This window comes from Mobula hypostoma, chromosome 7 (genome assembly GCF_963921235.1).
Source record: "Mobula hypostoma chromosome 7, sMobHyp1.1, whole genome shotgun sequence".
NCBI classification, from domain to species: Eukaryota; Metazoa; Chordata; class Chondrichthyes; order Myliobatiformes; family Myliobatidae; genus Mobula; species Mobula hypostoma.
Genome location: NC_086103.1, coordinates 84,790,967 through 84,808,407, shown reverse-complemented (window position 1 = coordinate 84,808,407; position 17,441 = coordinate 84,790,967). Strand labels below are relative to the sequence as shown.

The 17,441-nt window shown below is 38.5% G+C and overlaps 1 protein-coding gene across 1 annotated transcript in view; it reads left to right on the top strand.

The window, feature by feature from the left end:
• The window catches only part of clint1a (clathrin interactor 1a), a 199,601-nt gene that overhangs the window by 137,772 nt on the left and 44,388 nt on the right, over nucleotides 1–17,441 (top strand). The window contains exons 8-9 of the mRNA XM_063053688.1: nucleotides 7,250–7,346; nucleotides 14,453–14,533. Coding sequence (XP_062909758.1) covers nucleotides 7,250–7,346; nucleotides 14,453–14,533 — 178 coding nt within the window. The remainder of the gene's footprint in view (nucleotides 1–7,249; nucleotides 7,347–14,452; nucleotides 14,534–17,441) is intronic.

The window sequence follows — 17,441 nt, the reverse complement described above, 5'->3', positions numbered from 1 at the left end:
GCACTACAACAGGTTTAAAGTTTCTGCTCAATTCTCTTAGAATTTACCATAATGAAATATATCAATTTTCTCTGCAATAACTAGTTATTACTTTGAAATATATGCAGTGGTACTAGAAGGTTTGTGAACCCTGCAGATTTTTCTCTATTTCTGCAGAAATGTGACCTAAAATTTGATCAGATCTTCACATTGTCCTAAAACTAGAAAAACAGAACCCAATTAAATAACACGAAAAATTATAAACACGAGGAATTCTGCAGATGCTGGAAATTCAAGCAACAGACATCAAAGTTACTGGTGAACGCAGCAGGCCAGGCAGCATCTCTAGGAAGAGGTACAGTCGACGTTTCAGGCTGAGACCCTTCGTCAAGACTAACTGAAGGAAGAGCTAGTAAGAGATTTGAAAGTGGGAGGGGGAGATCCAAAATGATAGGAGAAGACAGGAGGGGGAGGGATGGAGCCAAGAGCTGGACAAGTGATTGGCAGAAGGGATATGAGAGGATCATGGGACACGAGGCCCAGGGAGAAGGAAAAGTGGGAGGGGGGAGAAAAACCCAGAGGATGGGCAAGGGGTATAGTGAGAGGGACAGAGGGAGAAAAAGGAGAGAGAGAGAAAGAATGTGTGTATATAAATAAATAACGGATGGGGTACGAGAGGGAGGTGGGGCATTAGTGGAAGTTTGAGAAGTCAATGTCCATGCCATGAGGTTGGAGGCTACCCAGACGGAATATAAGGTGTTGTTCCTCCAACCTGAGTGTGTTGAGTCTGGGTAGCCTCCAACCTGATGGCATGAACATTGACTTCTCTAACTTCTGCTAATGCCCCACCTCCCTATCGTACCCCATCCGTTATTTATTTATATACACACATTCTTTCTCTCTCTCTCCTTTTTCTCCCTCTGAATGTACCCCTTGCCCATCCTCTGGGTTTTCCCCCCTTCCCCTTTTCCTTCTCCCTGGGCCTCCTGTCCCATGATCCTCTCATATCCCTTTTGCCTATCACCTGTCCAGCTCTTGGCTCCATCCCTCCCCCTTGTGTCTTCTCCTATCATTTTGGATCTCCCTCTCCCCCTCCCACTTTCAAATCTCTTACTAGCTCTTCCTTCAGTTAGTCCTGACGAAGGGTCTCGGCCGGAAACGTCGACTGTACCTCTTCCTAGAGATGCTGCCTGGCCTGCTGCATCACCAGCAACTTTGATGTGTGTTACACAAAAAATTATACTTGTTCATTTACGTATTGAGAAAAATGATCAAATATTTGTTGGGAAAAATGCATGAACCGCTGGGGTAACGCCTTCTACAAAAGTTATGTGGAATTACTGGTTCCAGTCAATGAGATGAGATTGGAGGTGTGGGTTGTAGAGGTGACTGCCCTACTTTTCTTTTAAAAAAAAACATACAAAGTCAGGTTATTGACAGAGCCTGCTCTTCTCAAGAAAGATGTGTTTATGTGCACCATGCCATGATCAAAACAACTTTCAGAGGACCTTAGAAGAAGAATTGTAGAGATACTTCAAGCTGGATAAGGCTACAAAAGCATTTATAAAGACCTGAGTGTTCATCAGTCTGCAGTAAGAGAAATTGCACACAAATGGAGGAAATTCAGTACTGTTGCTTCTCTCCTTAAGAGTGGGTATCATGCAAAGATCACACCAAGAGCACAACGTGCAATGCTGAAGCAGGTGAAAAAGAACCCAAGGGTAACAGCAGAAGACCTACAGAAATCTCTAGACCGTGTTAATGTCTTTGTTTATGTGTCTATTATAAGAAAAGCACTGAACAGGAATGGTGTTCCTGGAAGGACACCACAGAGGAAACCACTGTTCTCCAAAAAAAACATTACTGCCTGTCTCAAGTTTGCAGAAGACCACCTGGATGTTCTACAACACTTCTGGGACAAGGTTCTATGGACAGATGAGACAAAACTTAAACTTCTTGGCATTGCTATGTTTGGAGGAAAAGTGCACTGTACACCAATACCGAAACCTCATCCCAACTGTGAAGCATCATGCTTTGGGGCTGCTTTGCTGCTTCAGGGCCTGAACGCTTGTGATCATTGAGGGAACAATGAATTCAAAATTGTATCAAGGCGTTTTACAGGAGAATGTCAGGGCAGCAGGCTGATACCAGAAGATTAATAGAAGTTGGAGAATGCAAGATAATGATCCTAAGGACAAGAGTAAATCAACAACAAAATAGTTTAAGAAGAAGAAAATTCGTGTTTAATCTTCGTGACCTTAATCTTATAGAAACATTGTGAAAAGACCTGAAGCAAGCAGTTCCTGCAGGGAAGCCCACCAACATTCCATAGTTGAAATCAGTTTTGTAAGGAGGTCTAAAATTCCTTCAAACTGATGTGCAGAACTGATCAACAGTTACTAGAAACATTTGGTTGAAGTTATTGCTGTATAAGGGGGTGAGGGTGGTCACAGCAGTTACTGAAAACAAAGGTTCACATACTTTTTTCCAACAAATACATGTAAATATTGGATCACTTTTCTCAATAAATACATGAACGAGTATAAAGTTTTTGTGTTATTTAATTGGGTTCCCTTTACCTTGCTTTATGACTTGTGTGAAGATCTGATTGCATTTTTGGTCATATTTATGCAGAAATAGAGAAAGTTTCTAGCACCACTGTAAAGATACTGTTGGCTAAACTGAAATAATTATATTTATGTAAATTGTACCTCCATTCATTGGAGATAAGTTGAATATTATTACTCTCCTCTAATATCTGCCAAGTCATAATGGTGGGATAATAGTCTTCTCGACCTTTTTCAGCTTTTCAGTCTTCACGTGTCAATGTCTCAGTGTGTTGATAACCAGTACCACTGCCTCAGGAGTACAACCTTGAGCTAAATGAGGTCACTTGCAAGTTGGGACATTCTTGGGCTAACCTACTGTAACAGTAGCTGTGAGTGCAGAAATGTGTATTTTGTTGTGCCTTTAGAGTGTCTGCATCATGATTCTCAGCATGAGGGTCTTTTAACAAAGGTTGTTTTGTGTAGGTGGTAATTTTTTTTCTCTGTATCCTGTGCTTCTGGACTTGCTGTTTCATCCACCACTAAAGGGACAGGTACATCAGTGTCACTCCTCCCTACCCCCGCCCAGTTGTTTTGCTAATGTACTTCAGGATTAGAGATGGGTGTGGGGAATGTTAAAACATTTTCGTTTTCACTTTGTTTAACATGTGTCTGCCACTATGCCTGAGACTGCCTTTACAGTTTGTGCAATGCATCTTCCAGTTCAATTCTTCATCATCCTGTGTCACTTTTTTTAAAAACTATAATAGATTGGAATGTGAACAGCACCACCTGTCCTGTATTTATTGCATTATTGCCCTGAAAGCATTCAGAAGGTCATTTAAAAAAAACTGTTGGATTATTACAATACGTCGGCAGCTTTTGTGATTATTTCCATGTGAATGATTGGATTTACTAAATTTCATTTCCCAATTTGCCATGGGTTGAACTTTCAGCTTGTGGATTGCTAATTATGATTTTAAGCCAAATTTTCAAAAGGAAGTTCTTTTCAATATTAATGCAATATTTAAATTTTGTGCATAAATAATTGCAGTAAGCCCTAGTGATTCGCCATGAGTGCTAGATTTGTGTTGGCTCATTACTTAATGTGTGAGTGATTTGGGTAAATATTACTGATTGGCATTGCAGACTGTTTATCCACAGTTCTTTCTGCAAGAATTACTTTAAGTCTCTCATTCATTAAATCAAATCAATATTCCTATGATTGGGAGATTTGTTGTATGACATGGGTTGTCTTTGCTAATGAATTTTATTTGTTTAGCTTTCTTTTAGTATTTCTATTCATCTTAGTTCTGCAAGTGTAATTTATGAATTAATACAATCATGGTAAATAGTAATTGTAGCTGAATGAAATTTTTATGCTGCATCCACTCAGGTATTTGTGGAACTAAACTGATTTTGTCTTAAACTTTTGTGTTAGATGAGAACATTTTGCTTTGTTCAGTGGTATAAGTGGTAGGAGTCACTTGAAGTAAAATGAGTCATGAGCTTCACATACAGAAATGATTGTGCATTGTTAGTCATAAAACTGCTTTTGCCATCTTTAGCTTCTCTTGTGCTGTTTGACTTTGCAGATCTAATAGATAATGTTTTGTTTCTCAATCATTTCTTCCAGATAAGATGATTGCAAATTTACTCCTTCTCCCAAGGGGTAGGGTTATTCTTTTTACATCCATTATCATCTTTCTGGCAATCTCACCATGAATTCGTTGAATCTCGTCAAATGGAAAGCTTCTTTTATTGAAGCTGATTATTTTCCCCATAAAATGTAGCTCGTTAAAAGGAAAACAGATGCAAATGACTGCCAATAAATTCCACATTTGTGAAAACTGAATTCAGTCGGGGGAAGAACATAAGATAGGAATCAATATGAAGTAATCTTGATTCTTGTATTGCCTTAGCCAAAATTAATTGGTGATTACAAGACATTTACCATCATTGCCTGCTTTTGTACTTCTCAACTATGGCTGTTATAGGAAATGTGGAAACAGGTATAGGCCATTTAGCCAAAACTACCTGCCACGGTTTCAAGAAAATGATGGCTAATTTGATTTTTCCAGTTTTGGACTGAGTCAGAGGTTGCCCCATATCTCCAGGCTCGTGGTCCAAAAATATGACCATCCAGCCTTGCGTATATTATTTTATTCAGGTGCCATAGCTTTTCAGGTAGAGAATTCCAAAGTTTTTTGTGATTCACAAAAAAACAATTTCTATCATAAATGCATGATGGCATTTTCTGTAATTTTCTCTCCTAGATGTAGATCTCCTTTGAAAGATTACCCTGTCAAGCTTCCTCAGAAACTTGTGTTTCAATAATGTCACCTATCATTCTTCTTAACTCAAATTAATATCAGCCTAACCAGCTCCACTATTCCCCATTAAAATACCTTCATCCTAGAAATTCTAGTGAATTTTCTTTGAGCTTCCTGCATTTTCAATATTAATATATATTTCTTTAACTTTGGAAGTCCATTGTTCCAAGCATGGTCTTATTAATGCCCTGTACAGTTGTAGCAAGATTTCCCTTTTACATCTTAATTGTCTTGTAGTAATGGTCAAAGTTGCTAACTACTTGCTATATCAGCATGCTAACTTTCTGCAGAAATATTCTGTAATCTTTCTTCATGCAAGCAATCTCCTGCCGAAGAAATCTACTATGCACAATAGGATACATAATCAGAGAACTGAGATGCTTTGATTGTCTGTTATGAAATAAAAAACAGAAAATGTTTGAAGTATTTAGATTAGAGAAAATCTTTGCAGGGAGAAAAGCAGTCAATGTTTTATGTCACTGATCTCTACTGCCTCACCTCAGTATTTCTGGTATTTTTGTTTTAAGATTCTTGTGATCTGTGGTGTTTTCCTTTTGCTGAAATGTGGGTCTCTACTGCTACCTGCTGGATGTTTTAAGATGCATCACCACAAATTGTAATTAGAAGCATGTTGTTTCTGAACACTTTAGTAGTGTTTACACTAGATTTTGCATCATAATGAATTTAAGCAATATTGGAATTTTCTGTATTTGTTTTTACCCAAAACACTATTCTCTATTAAATAGGGATAGTTCGCAAAATACTTACAATCCATGAAGGCATTCAGCAAATGTGTTTGAAATGAAAAAATGGAATAATCCACACAAATCTGTGGTTCTTTGAAAGTATAGCTTTTCCCCCATTTTGCCTACTGTCCAGAAATTAGAGAAGAGGTAGTGAGGACCATTTCACTAGTACAGGAGATGCTCATAAGACTGTTGTGTGCTGTGAATGTGAATTTAAGGACTTTTTTTCTATAACAGCGTTTTATAATGGAAAGTCCACTAAGCTCGTAAAATTATTTGGATTGGTTTGGTCTCAATCTGTTGGGCATATGCAGGGCAAGCAATCAGTAAGGCCTCCAGGGCTTTTTATGTCATGGTGCAGAATTTGTGCAGTATATCACCTTCAGTTGAAATTCATAAGGGTTTTTGCTGTTGCTTCTTGTCAGATGACTTGTCTTGCATTCATTTTACAATAGTATTAGACTTATTTTCGTGTTGAAGTTTAAAAACAAAGGAAGCTAGAAAATGTGCATCAAATTTATAATTGTACCCCAATGGTTTAGCCTTTTCTGCTGACTTATACTGTTGTTTAAACTAGTGAAGAATTTTCAATGATCCTTTATGCACATTTCCAATCTAAATGAGGACTTCATTTGCCAACAGATAATGAAATGTTGAGTTCATTTTAAAATAATTTGGTAATTTATAGTAGTAATTCACAAGGATCTTCACAGAGAAATTAACCTAGTATTGAACTCAAGGGAAACTTATTGGTTATATTGTGATCTTAAAGCAGGAGTGCACAAACTTCTTGCCTTTTATGCACTACATTAACCTATAGTTTGGATTCTTGAATTATTTTCCAAAGTAGCAAACTAGGAAGATGTAACTGGGGCTATTTTGTTAGCATTTCAAGAACTTAGAGTTCTGGAACTGAATAAAAATGGCGGAGGGCCTTTATGGTAGATACCACAATGCCATGGAGGTCCATTGTATTTTAATGGTATTCAACAAATACCAAGTAATTGGAACTAGAGAAATTATTGTCTTTTCTGATACTGTGTAGTCCCTGAAATAATACTACTTGCCAGTTTTACTATATAATGTCATGCAGAATGGTCCTTAATATTTTGAGAATCAGGAATCTTATGCAAGAAATATTATCCTTAACCTTTTAACAGTGATAGCTACTCAAAAGGAAAGCAACATCACTTAATTTTTTGGGTGAGGCAGTGTTAAGTCGGTGATCTGAGTTCATATTATCCTGTGGCATTTAACTTTGTTAATAATCTGGGAACTGTTTTTCAATTTAAAAAAAACTTAGTTTTCTAGTCATCATTAAAGAACAAGATGGGCTTTAATGATATCAGTGCCCTTCTGAGAAAGGTGTCTGTGCCATCCCTTTGTGGTTTGGTATGTATGTAACTCCAGACCTACAGCAATATGATTTTATAATGGCATCATAGTCCAACCACTCTGTTTAGGGGCGTTTATAGCAGGACAATTAATGCTGATCTTGCTGATGATACCCTGAAAACAAATAAGTATTTCTCTTGGTGTACAATAACAGAAAACATGTTCCTACACTTTAGAATCTAATTGTTTTGACTTTGATGGGTTTGTGTCTTACTGTCTCTGGTTTGTTTCCACCTCCTCCTCCTCTTAGGTCTCAGCACCAAGCACAGTTAACAGCAAGTCATCAAATAACCTAGTGGACCTACTATTCGACACAGGATTTGAATCTAATCAGATTACCTCCACAGGTAATGTTTGACTCTTCTTTTTGTACCTGAGCCTGCCTTGAATAGCAACAATGACCAATTAAGTTATCAGAGACATTTTCTTGAGGCATCTGACTATTTCTTATCCAGAAGCTATTGGCACATGTGCCAGTTTCCAATCATCATATTGATTGGGCCACTGCACCTGCTGCATGTTTCTAACAATTCTACCCTGTTTTTAATTAAAACTTGTTACCTAAGGATCATTTGTCCCCTGAAAAAAACAGGTATCCAGCCAAAACGAGAAATTAATTAGACATACACAAAATCTGCATTATGACTGCTAACTTCCTAACAAGTGTGCTATTTTGAAAGCTATTTCCTATTTCATTTATATGGATCACAGTTGTGCATATATATATTTTTTAAAAGTCTGCATTGTTATGATAACAACTATGCAAACCTTTCACTACCTCCTGTTTCACAGTAGAGGAAATATATATCTTAACTGCTGCTGTGTGTGAAGGTCTTCTGACTTAGTATAAACTGGGGATTAAAACTAATCTTTTGAATTGGTCTTTTTTTTATAGCCAAGTTTTTTTTTCTATGAAGTCCAGATATTTTGTAGACTTCCAATTTTTAAACAAAAACACTTAGCAACAATTTATGACCTTCTATGATAACAGGTTGAATTCCTACTTAGCTGCTCAATTTTTTATACTGTATTAGCTTGTGGAAGGTTAAATCCATTAATTGTTCAGTAAATCTTAGAGGTAAAGTATGGCAAATGTTGGAAATCTGAAATAAACATAGGAAATATTCAGCAGACTGGACAGGATTTGTGGAGACAGAAAGGGTTAAAGTTTGATGACTGTCCATCAAAGTAGACTTTGCAGGATATAGTCTCTGGATGAGTGGTCCAGCGCCGTATTTGGTACTATAATATCTTAAAGGCTTTGCTGAATCCCTAAGGATGTGGCTTGAGGCTGCTCGGCTGGAAGTGAAATATGGTGGAGTAGAGGGAAAGGCAAGCTGTGGGAAATTTTGTAGTGGAGCATTTACAAAATGATGAGCGTCACACAAGAAGATAATCACTATTTTAAAACATCTAATTCATCTTACAATCTATTGTTATAGATAGATTGAGTAAGGCTGGTAATGGGATTCTGTAATCAGTTTTGAGGTAAGCAAAATATTGTTCAGAGTCAAAACTAAATAAAAGTGCAGAATTAGTTAAAATTATAGTATCCCTTTCACCTGCCAATGCAGCTGACTCTTGCATAATCAGCCAGCAAGGCATCATATAAAGCATTTACATTTGTAGTGAGATGACAAATTGTGTAAGAAACAATGGAAGACTCTTTAAGACTAATCAACTCATTATACCACACATGCACTTGAAAAGACATTCTGATTTGACATATCATTGCTCCTGAGCTATTCATACAAGAGTCATATTCTATTGAAATAACTAATGTGTTAAAGTGTGGCAGATGGGCTGGGTATCTTGCAGCTATCTGATGGCTTTTTAGAAAATGTACCAGATGTTGGACATTGTCCCCCTGTGCACATGATGGGTGTACAGATGTTTCTTTCCCACCTGAGTGGTTCATAAGCACTGCAGGCAAAGATGATGTGTCACTATTCATCGAAACTGGATATTATAGTTTGGGGAAAACCTGGATATTAAGTCCTGAATATAATTTATATCTTCCCACTTTTTAAGGTAAATTATAATATGCGTGAGGAAAAAATGTAGTTCAATTGTTATCTCTGGATATTTTAAATTGTTTCTAATTAGCGCCTGAGAATTGAAAATAGTTGGATTTCAGTATTGAAGCTCTGGGTTTGGGGAGGGAGGAGTGGCTGAGGTGTGCACAGGATCATTTCTTACAGCATTTAAACATAACTTTTTTTAAAAGGTGTAGAATTTATGTAAATTATTTGCAAGTTTTGGCATCACAGATGTGAGATGCAATGCTACTCCCAAGTTTCAACTGCCGATTCAAAGCCTCAGATGGGACTAATTGGGATTATATATTGTCCAGTGATCAGCTCTTAAATAATCAAAATTTAATTCCTGGGTTAATGAGTTTACAGATCTTGGCAAATTAGTGCTTAATTCAACTCAAATCTTATATTCTAAGAACACAAGAAAATATGATCAGTAGGAGGCCACTCAGCCCCTCAAGCCTCTCAAGTCTATCCCACTATTCAATGTAATCATGGTCATTTGTTCAGCAATCACTCGTGCCAGTATAGTTGCAGCAACATTATTTGGGTATACTGTGATGCTTTGGTTTGTACTCAACACCAAAGTTTATGCTGTGTCAATGGTTGTTAGGCAAATTAATGGAAAACTTGCCTAACAAAGATCAGCAGTATGGGAGAGGGAAAGTTTTCAGGGAAGTTTCCTCAATCAGTACTTAGAAGTCCCAATTAGAGTATGGTACTAGATCTATTAGGGAATGAGACAGGGCAGGTGACAGAGGTTCCTGTAGGGGAAAACTGTATATCTAGTGATTATAATACCATTAGTTTCAAAGTAATTATGGAAAAGGAATGGTCTGGTCCTTGGGTTGAGTTCGTAAATTGGAGAAAGACCAATTTTGATGGTATCAGAAAGGATCTGGCAAGTGTGGATTTGGACAGGTTGATTTCTGGCAAAGTATACTTAGTAAGTGGGAGACCTTCAAAAGTGAAATTTTGAGAGCACAGGGTTTGTATGTTCCTGTCAGAATAAAGGGGAAGGATAACAGGATTACGTGACCTTGGTTTTCAAGAGATATTGTGGTGCTGGTTAAGAAAAAGAATGAGGTGCATAGCACATATAGGCAGGCAGGAACAAATGAGATACTTGAGTTTAAGAAATGCAAGAGAATACTTAACAGGGAACACAGAAAGGTTAAATGAAAGCATAAGGTTGATCTGGCAGTCAAGACGAAGGAGAATACTAAGGGCTTCTGGTGGTGGTTGTCTCTCAGGGTCGGACTAAACATGCAGTCATCTGTGGATACGCATATGGTTTTGGAGGCAGAATGCCAAAGCACACATGCGGTTGCAGGTTGGACATGGAATGGCGGTTGTTAGAACAGGTGCATACATAGCTTTGTGGTGTTGGTCTTGTGCTGCTGCAAGGCGCTAATTTCGGTCATCCTCAAAGTCAGATGCAGCTTTTCTGGTCAGGGCGCACCATGCAGCTCTGTCGGCTGCGGACACCTCAAGTTGTTGAGGCTGGAGGTCTGCCCATTTGATGTACGATTTCAGATTGTCTTTGAATCTTTTCTTGGGGCGGCCCTGATTGCGACTGCCATGCTCAAGCTCACCGTAGAGCAGCTGCCTAGGGATTCTTGTTTCACCCATGCGGATTACATGGCCAGTCCAGCGTAGCTGGGCCTGGAGGATCCATGCCTCAATGCTTGTGCTGTTGGCTCTGTCAAGGACTTCCTGGTTGGTGATACGGTCCTGCCATCGAATCCTCATGATCGACCGCAGAGAGCACATGTGAAACTGCTCCAGCTGTTTGATGTGCCTGCGGTACAGGGTCCAGGTTTCGCAGTCATACAGGAGAAAGGTGAGGACCACAGCCTTGTACACCTTGAGCTTGGTTGAAAGCTGAATGTCCTTGTGCTCCAGAACTTTGACACGGGAGTTTCCCAAGTGCCTGGCTGGCTTTCTGGATCCTTGCTATGATCTCTTTGTCAAGGGATCCGTCACTGGAGATGGTGCTTCCTAAATACTTGAAGCTCTCCACATTCTTCAGGACAGTGCCGTCAATGGTGATGCATGGCTGAGGAGGGTAACTGTTTGGTGCAGGCTGTAGGAGAACTTCTGTCTTACCGAGGCTGATTGTCAGGCTGAACAGCTTTGAGGCTGCAGAGAACTTGTCAACAATCGTCTTCAGGTGGTTCTCCTGGTGGGCCATGAGGACACAGTCATCAGCAAACAGTGATGAGCCTCCTCAAAGTTTTGGTCTTTGCAGCATGGCGTCTCAGGTCTGTCACGTATCCCGTGACGGGAATAAAGAACCAGCAGAAATAGAAAACACTTTGGTGTCCAGTATTGCTATTAACTAATATTTATTAGTAACTACACAATACAGTAATATAAATGTAGATAAATCAAACAGGTTAGCAATGATTATATAAAAGTAAGTGTGGAATATATATGAAAATCAAGCTTCTTCAAGTCTAGGGGTAAAAAGATAGTCTTATGATGATGAGTAAAGTCCAGTTCAGTTCGTGGTATTGAGTTGAGTAGTGATGGAGAGAGAGGGAGAGGTTTGAGTCTTCAGGTGATCTTCTTGTTTTCCTCCGAAATCCTTTATAAGTTACCGACTGTGACCACAACAAAGGGGACCGGTTTTCTGTGATGGAGCTATCACCCAGGCAAGGGTGGACACATGGGCAACTCCCCACCAGTCAACCCCTTTCCTTTTCACTGCAAGAGCCACTGATCGATCCTCCAAAAACCCACTTTTTCTGTGGGCACGACAAAGCTCATTCAGTCATCTGACCTAGTTTATTTCAGGCAACACACATCAAAGTTGCTGGTGAGCGCAGCAAGCCAGGTAGCATCCGGTACAGTCAACATTTCAGGCCGAGACCCTTCGTTAGGACGTGTTTCTATTTTATCTTCCCATGCTGAGCATTAACTGTCACTCAAATAACTCCTCCTTCCTTTGTCTGTGTAAGAAATGTAAGCAGGAAATGTCCTTGGGAAGTATCAACACGCTGCCGAAAAATCATAACTTCGAGTGTCCAATAAATAACGCTGCCTTCGGTCACCATAGCAACTTACGAGCTGCTCGGTGCTATCTCCAACTCAGCAGATATCCAAAAGTGAGCCAGTTCTTTCTCGTGCCTTAAAGTGTCTGTCTCTGTGTGTGTGTGTGTGTCTCTCTCTCTCTCTCTCTCTTTTCCCCCCTCTACCCCTCCCTCCCCAAAAGCACAGTTAACAGGGGTAAACGAGCACAGTTCATAGGGGTAATTCGGGACCCCGTCACAGGTCAAACATCCATCTGTCTAGGCGATATGTAAATACCCACGTCTAGGTCCTTAACAGCATGCTTCAGCACTTCGGTGAACAAGAGATTGAAGAGCACTGGTGCTAGAACGCACCCTTGCTTCACGCCATTTGAGATGTTGAAAGTCTCAGATGGGGAACCATCTGAGAACACTTCTGTCTTACCATCGTGGAGCAAGCGGATGAGTGTAGTGAATTTCTGCAGGCAGCCAAGCTTTCTAAGGATGATCCACAGCACGTTTCTGTTGACCGTGTCAAATGCCTTCATCAGATCAATGAAGACAGAGTATAACGTCATGTTCTGTTCCAGGCACTTCTACAGAAATGTTAAAAGTAAAATGATATCAAGGGAGAAAATTGATCCTCTGGAAGATCAGAGTTGAGATCTATGCAGAGCTGAAAGAGATGGATTTTTTTTCAACTATTTACTCAGGAGACAGTCTATAGCTGTGAAGCAGTGCAGCAGTGAAGTCCTGGGTGCTATAGAAATTGCAGAGGAGGAGGTCTTTGATGTCTTGAGGCAATTAAAGCTGGGATAAATCCCCTATTTAGCCATTGTTGTATTTTCAGAAGTGAACTTCACATTTTAAGTGTATGCAATCTTAATGATAAAAAGATGGTAGGCTTCCTGTTCAACATATTAACATTTCACAGATCTATTTACTGATCTATGTACTATTCAGTTTCTCAGAAAGTATACTGTTTTGCTGGCCCAACTTCAGGGTTACTGGGATACTTGCGTTTTGTATGATGAAATTATGTTTCTGGAACCAATCAGAACTGTTTATTTTTAAAAAGCTCCAGTTTCTAAAATGAATAGTTAGACTTTGAGGTATTAAATGGAGTGTGGGGATTTAATTGTCCTTTGATTAAATTTTTTAAAATTAGCATAAGATTTTTAAAAAAGATTTTGGTTGCTTCTCTTCCAATTCATTCTCTTACTTTCTTATTTTACCCTATTTCTAGTTTTTAATTATTTTTTACATTTAATATTTGAGCAATAGAGCTGTCTATTATATATCCAGTTTTATTATTGAAAATACTAGTCTTTATTTCAATGGCACTAAAACTTGTCAATTTATTATGCTCCTCTGGAACTGAGGATTTTAACACTTAATGGAGGTTGTTGTCCAAAGGGTAAAGGCTGGTCAGTTAATACAATAATCCATTGTGTATTGTTTGGTTCCTGCTATTTATTTTGTCATATATAGGTTTTGATTAGATACAAGTGTAGTACAGTGATTAACAGTGTAGCAACCTCGAAACCTGGACCATTGATCCAGAGACATAAACTTGAATCCCATCGTACTCGAAGTTCATGTCAAACACCAGCCACATCAATATTAGATTAGTTCAATATGTCTTCAGAATAGGAATTTGTGGGCTTTGTTTGGTCTTCAGACCTGTTGACGTGATTGCTTCACACTGCCTTTTAAGGTTGATTAGCAAGCAGTGTAGCACAAAAGCCAGTTAGAGGGGATAATAAATGCTGACATTGCCACAAATGTATATGTCCCATAAATAAATGAAAATGAACATATTGATTGATTCTGTACACTAAGTTCATTTTCAGAACCAAGTGCTGAATATTTTCTTGATCAGGAATAGCAAACTAAAGTTAAATTCAGGTATATAGTGTAAGCTATCTTCCAATTATCATTCCAGGCTCTTGGCTTTTGGGCTTGCACTCTTAAGTTATTACTTGGTCTCTGTGGTATGAGCTTAAAGACTGCAGTTCACAGTCTGTTGGTTGTAGTTAATAATAGACACTTGGAAGAGAACTAAGACACCCTGACTAAAATAGACTTCCATTGGCAAATAATGCACGTTTTGGTATGGAAACAAATGGCTTGAAACTAGAAATATTTATTTTCAAAAATGAAAACCCTTTTTCCGATATGTAGCCATTTTCAGTGTACTGTATTACCCAACCAACATGTGTTAATTACCCCAAGAGTGGACATTTCTGATTACCAGCCAATCATTTGAGCCACAAAGGCACATGACAAAGAAGTGACCATACCCTGCAATTCATTTTATTGGTATTTGTAATGGCCTTCCTTTTTTTTATAAGAAAAGACTAGTTGGCACTTGGCAATGTAAGACTTTTGTTTGACTTACAGGTGGGAAAGGTGAACAATTTGGAGGATTTGCAGACTTCTCCTCAGCAAATACCACACCAAGTAACTTCCCTTTGACACCAGGTACTGTACATTATTGCTGCCATGAGCTTGTATCAGAGATGCAAAATGCTATGCGTGTCTGAAATGATATAATGTTAATGTAATCAGGCAGTAGCTGCAGTTAGAGGCTTATGGATCAAAGAGATGATCCATCGGAGTGTTAAAGACCATTACAGTTGACAAGAAACAGTTGTTAAAGACAAAAAAAAACTTCCTTTGCTTTTCCAAGGCTCTTATCATATGAGGTGAAATTGTTCTAAAATGGTAATTAGCTAAGATCACTGGTAAATTACTGGTATTGCAGCAGAGCCTAAGGTGGTGAAGAATGAGGACCAGGATGTATAGAGGTGTAAGCTTTTAGAAGCTAATAATGAATGCTGACTTAATTGATTTTCATGTCTTGTACTTGGGTCTTGAGGCCATTTGACATGTTTCAATATGAAAGTGGTGTTAAATTTCAGAGCTTCACATCAACTTTCTCTCAGTTTATCTAGTGTTAAAATGGTATATTATGAGTCAATTATTTTAAAATAAAATGTTTTAATTAAGAAGCATAATTCATTATGTAGTGAAAACCGGACATGCACAATATAGAACACACATTAATCTACTGAAGTTCTGTGAATCCCATGGCTTTCAGCCAATATGGCTGAACACACATTCAGCAGTGCCTTCATTCTGTATCCCATTGTGCTCCTGATGCTCCATTCAACATTGATTTGAAAAATAAGGATACAACTTAATCCATTTTAAGCCCTCTAGCGGATGTTTTTACGAATGTAATTTGTGTTAAGGAGAAAGTAAAAGAAAAGTAATTTAATGTTGGATGTGAAATTTAGTTTGAAAGATATGTGGGTTCCCCATGTTATGGAAGATCTGACTTGTGGGCATCAACTTTTGGACAGAAAAATGGTTTATTAAGTTTTGGGACGTCAAGAGTATTAGTGAGCATAAAGTCATTCTCTTTAGTTCCTGTAATAAGCTCTGTTGGACTACTCTTGTCATACTTGGAGTAGTCAGTGATTTGAAGCTGTGAGATTGTTTGCAGTCATGGTATTATTTGCCCCTGGAATAAGCTTCCACCTTTCTATTTAGTCCACCTTCAAGACTGGCCCTCCCACATTTGTAACAATTGCTTGAAATTCAGTTCATATGCTAGAGACCTTAAAAGTACTTTTGAATCTTTTCATTTATCTATTCCAGTGTTTTCTTGATTGGCTTCTTCCCCCCCCCCCCCCATAGACACGTGCGCATCCAAATATCTCTATATTTTGCACCATCTTGTTCATCCATTGCTTCTGAACTGTTTGAATTAACGCTAGTTCCCAAAGCTTTAGTTTTCAAAATTATCCTCATTTTGAAATTCATAGTTATGTCCTCACAGCCCTTAAACTTTTGCCATCCTCTATACTTCTTCAGTTCTAGCATCTTAAACCTTCCCAATATTTTTAATAGCTTTACTGTAAAGTTTTGTGCCTGCAGCTGTTTGGCTCCAAATCTCTGGAATTATTGCCTAAGCATTTACCTCTACCAGTTCTGCTTTAAGTTGCGTCATAACATTATCTTAGACCCAATGCTGAATCTTCTCATTCAATAGAATTGTACCTCCTCTGTCATAACTGCATACCTGTCTTTTTCTTGCATTCCTGATAACTAGCTCTCTTGTGTGTTACTTTTACTTCATAGAGTCAGAGAGCACTACAACATGGAACCAGGCCCTTTGGCCTATTTTGTCCATGCTAGTCTGGTTTTCTACCTATTCCTATCAATCTGTACCCAGCTCATAGCCCTTCGTATCTCTCTCATCCATGTACCTAACCAAACCTCTCAAGTGTTGCAATTGAACCCACTTCTGCTGACAGCCTACACTACCCTCTGAGTGAAGAAGTTTCTCCTCAGATTTTCCTTATATAATTCATCTTTCACCTTAAACCAATGACCTCTAGTTCTAGTCTCACCCAACTTGAAGGGAAAAAGCCTGAATACATTCTCCCTATCTATAACTCTCATATTTTTTCTCCTCATTCTCTTGCACACCGGAGAATAAAATCCTAACCTATTCAACTTGTCCCTGTAACTCAGATCCTCAAATCCTGGCAACATCTATGTAAGCTTTCTCTGCACTCTGTAAGGTTATTGATATCTTTCCTGTAGGTGGGTGGCCAGAACTCCACACAGTACTCTGAATTTCACCTCACCAACATCGTATACAACTTCAATGTAGCATCCCAACTCCTGTATTCAGTATCCTGATTATCCTGATTTATGAAGCTGAATATACCAAAAGCTTTCTTTAAAACCTTATCTACCTGTGGTGCTACTTTCAAAGGATCTATATTCCCAGGTCTTTTTATTCATCTCCACAACTCAGTGCCCTATCATTCAGAACCTTTAATTTCTTAGTTATGCCCTCAGAGGAATTGAATCATTTTCTGTCTGTCATATCATTTTCCTTTTATATTTTGCAAAGCTTCCTTCCAAGTTCCATCACCCTTGTTTATGTAATCTTTCCCTATAATGCCTTTACAAAATAACATATAAATAACATCCATAGCAATTCCCAATCCACTACTTCAGAGACCCCTCCAAAAAGGTTACTCCATCTTAGTTTTCCAAATCCATACTGGTTCACTGATCAGTTGAAAATTTTTAAGGTCTGTAATTATTGTCTCTTGTATTTTTCCATCATTCAATGTCAAATTAATAGACCTGCAATTCCCTGATTTCTCTCCCCCACCCCCCGTCATCTTTCCGCTCTAGCAGAGTTGTGTGCCTAGTTTTTAATTAAAGCATGATTCCCGAACCTATAGAGCTTGAGTATTTCAAGTATTCTCACCAGTTTCCTTCATAAGCCTAAGATAGAAACCCCTCTGGGCTCCCAAAGATTTGTTACTGAATTGTGCCATTATGCTTTGTGGTATTGTTTTGA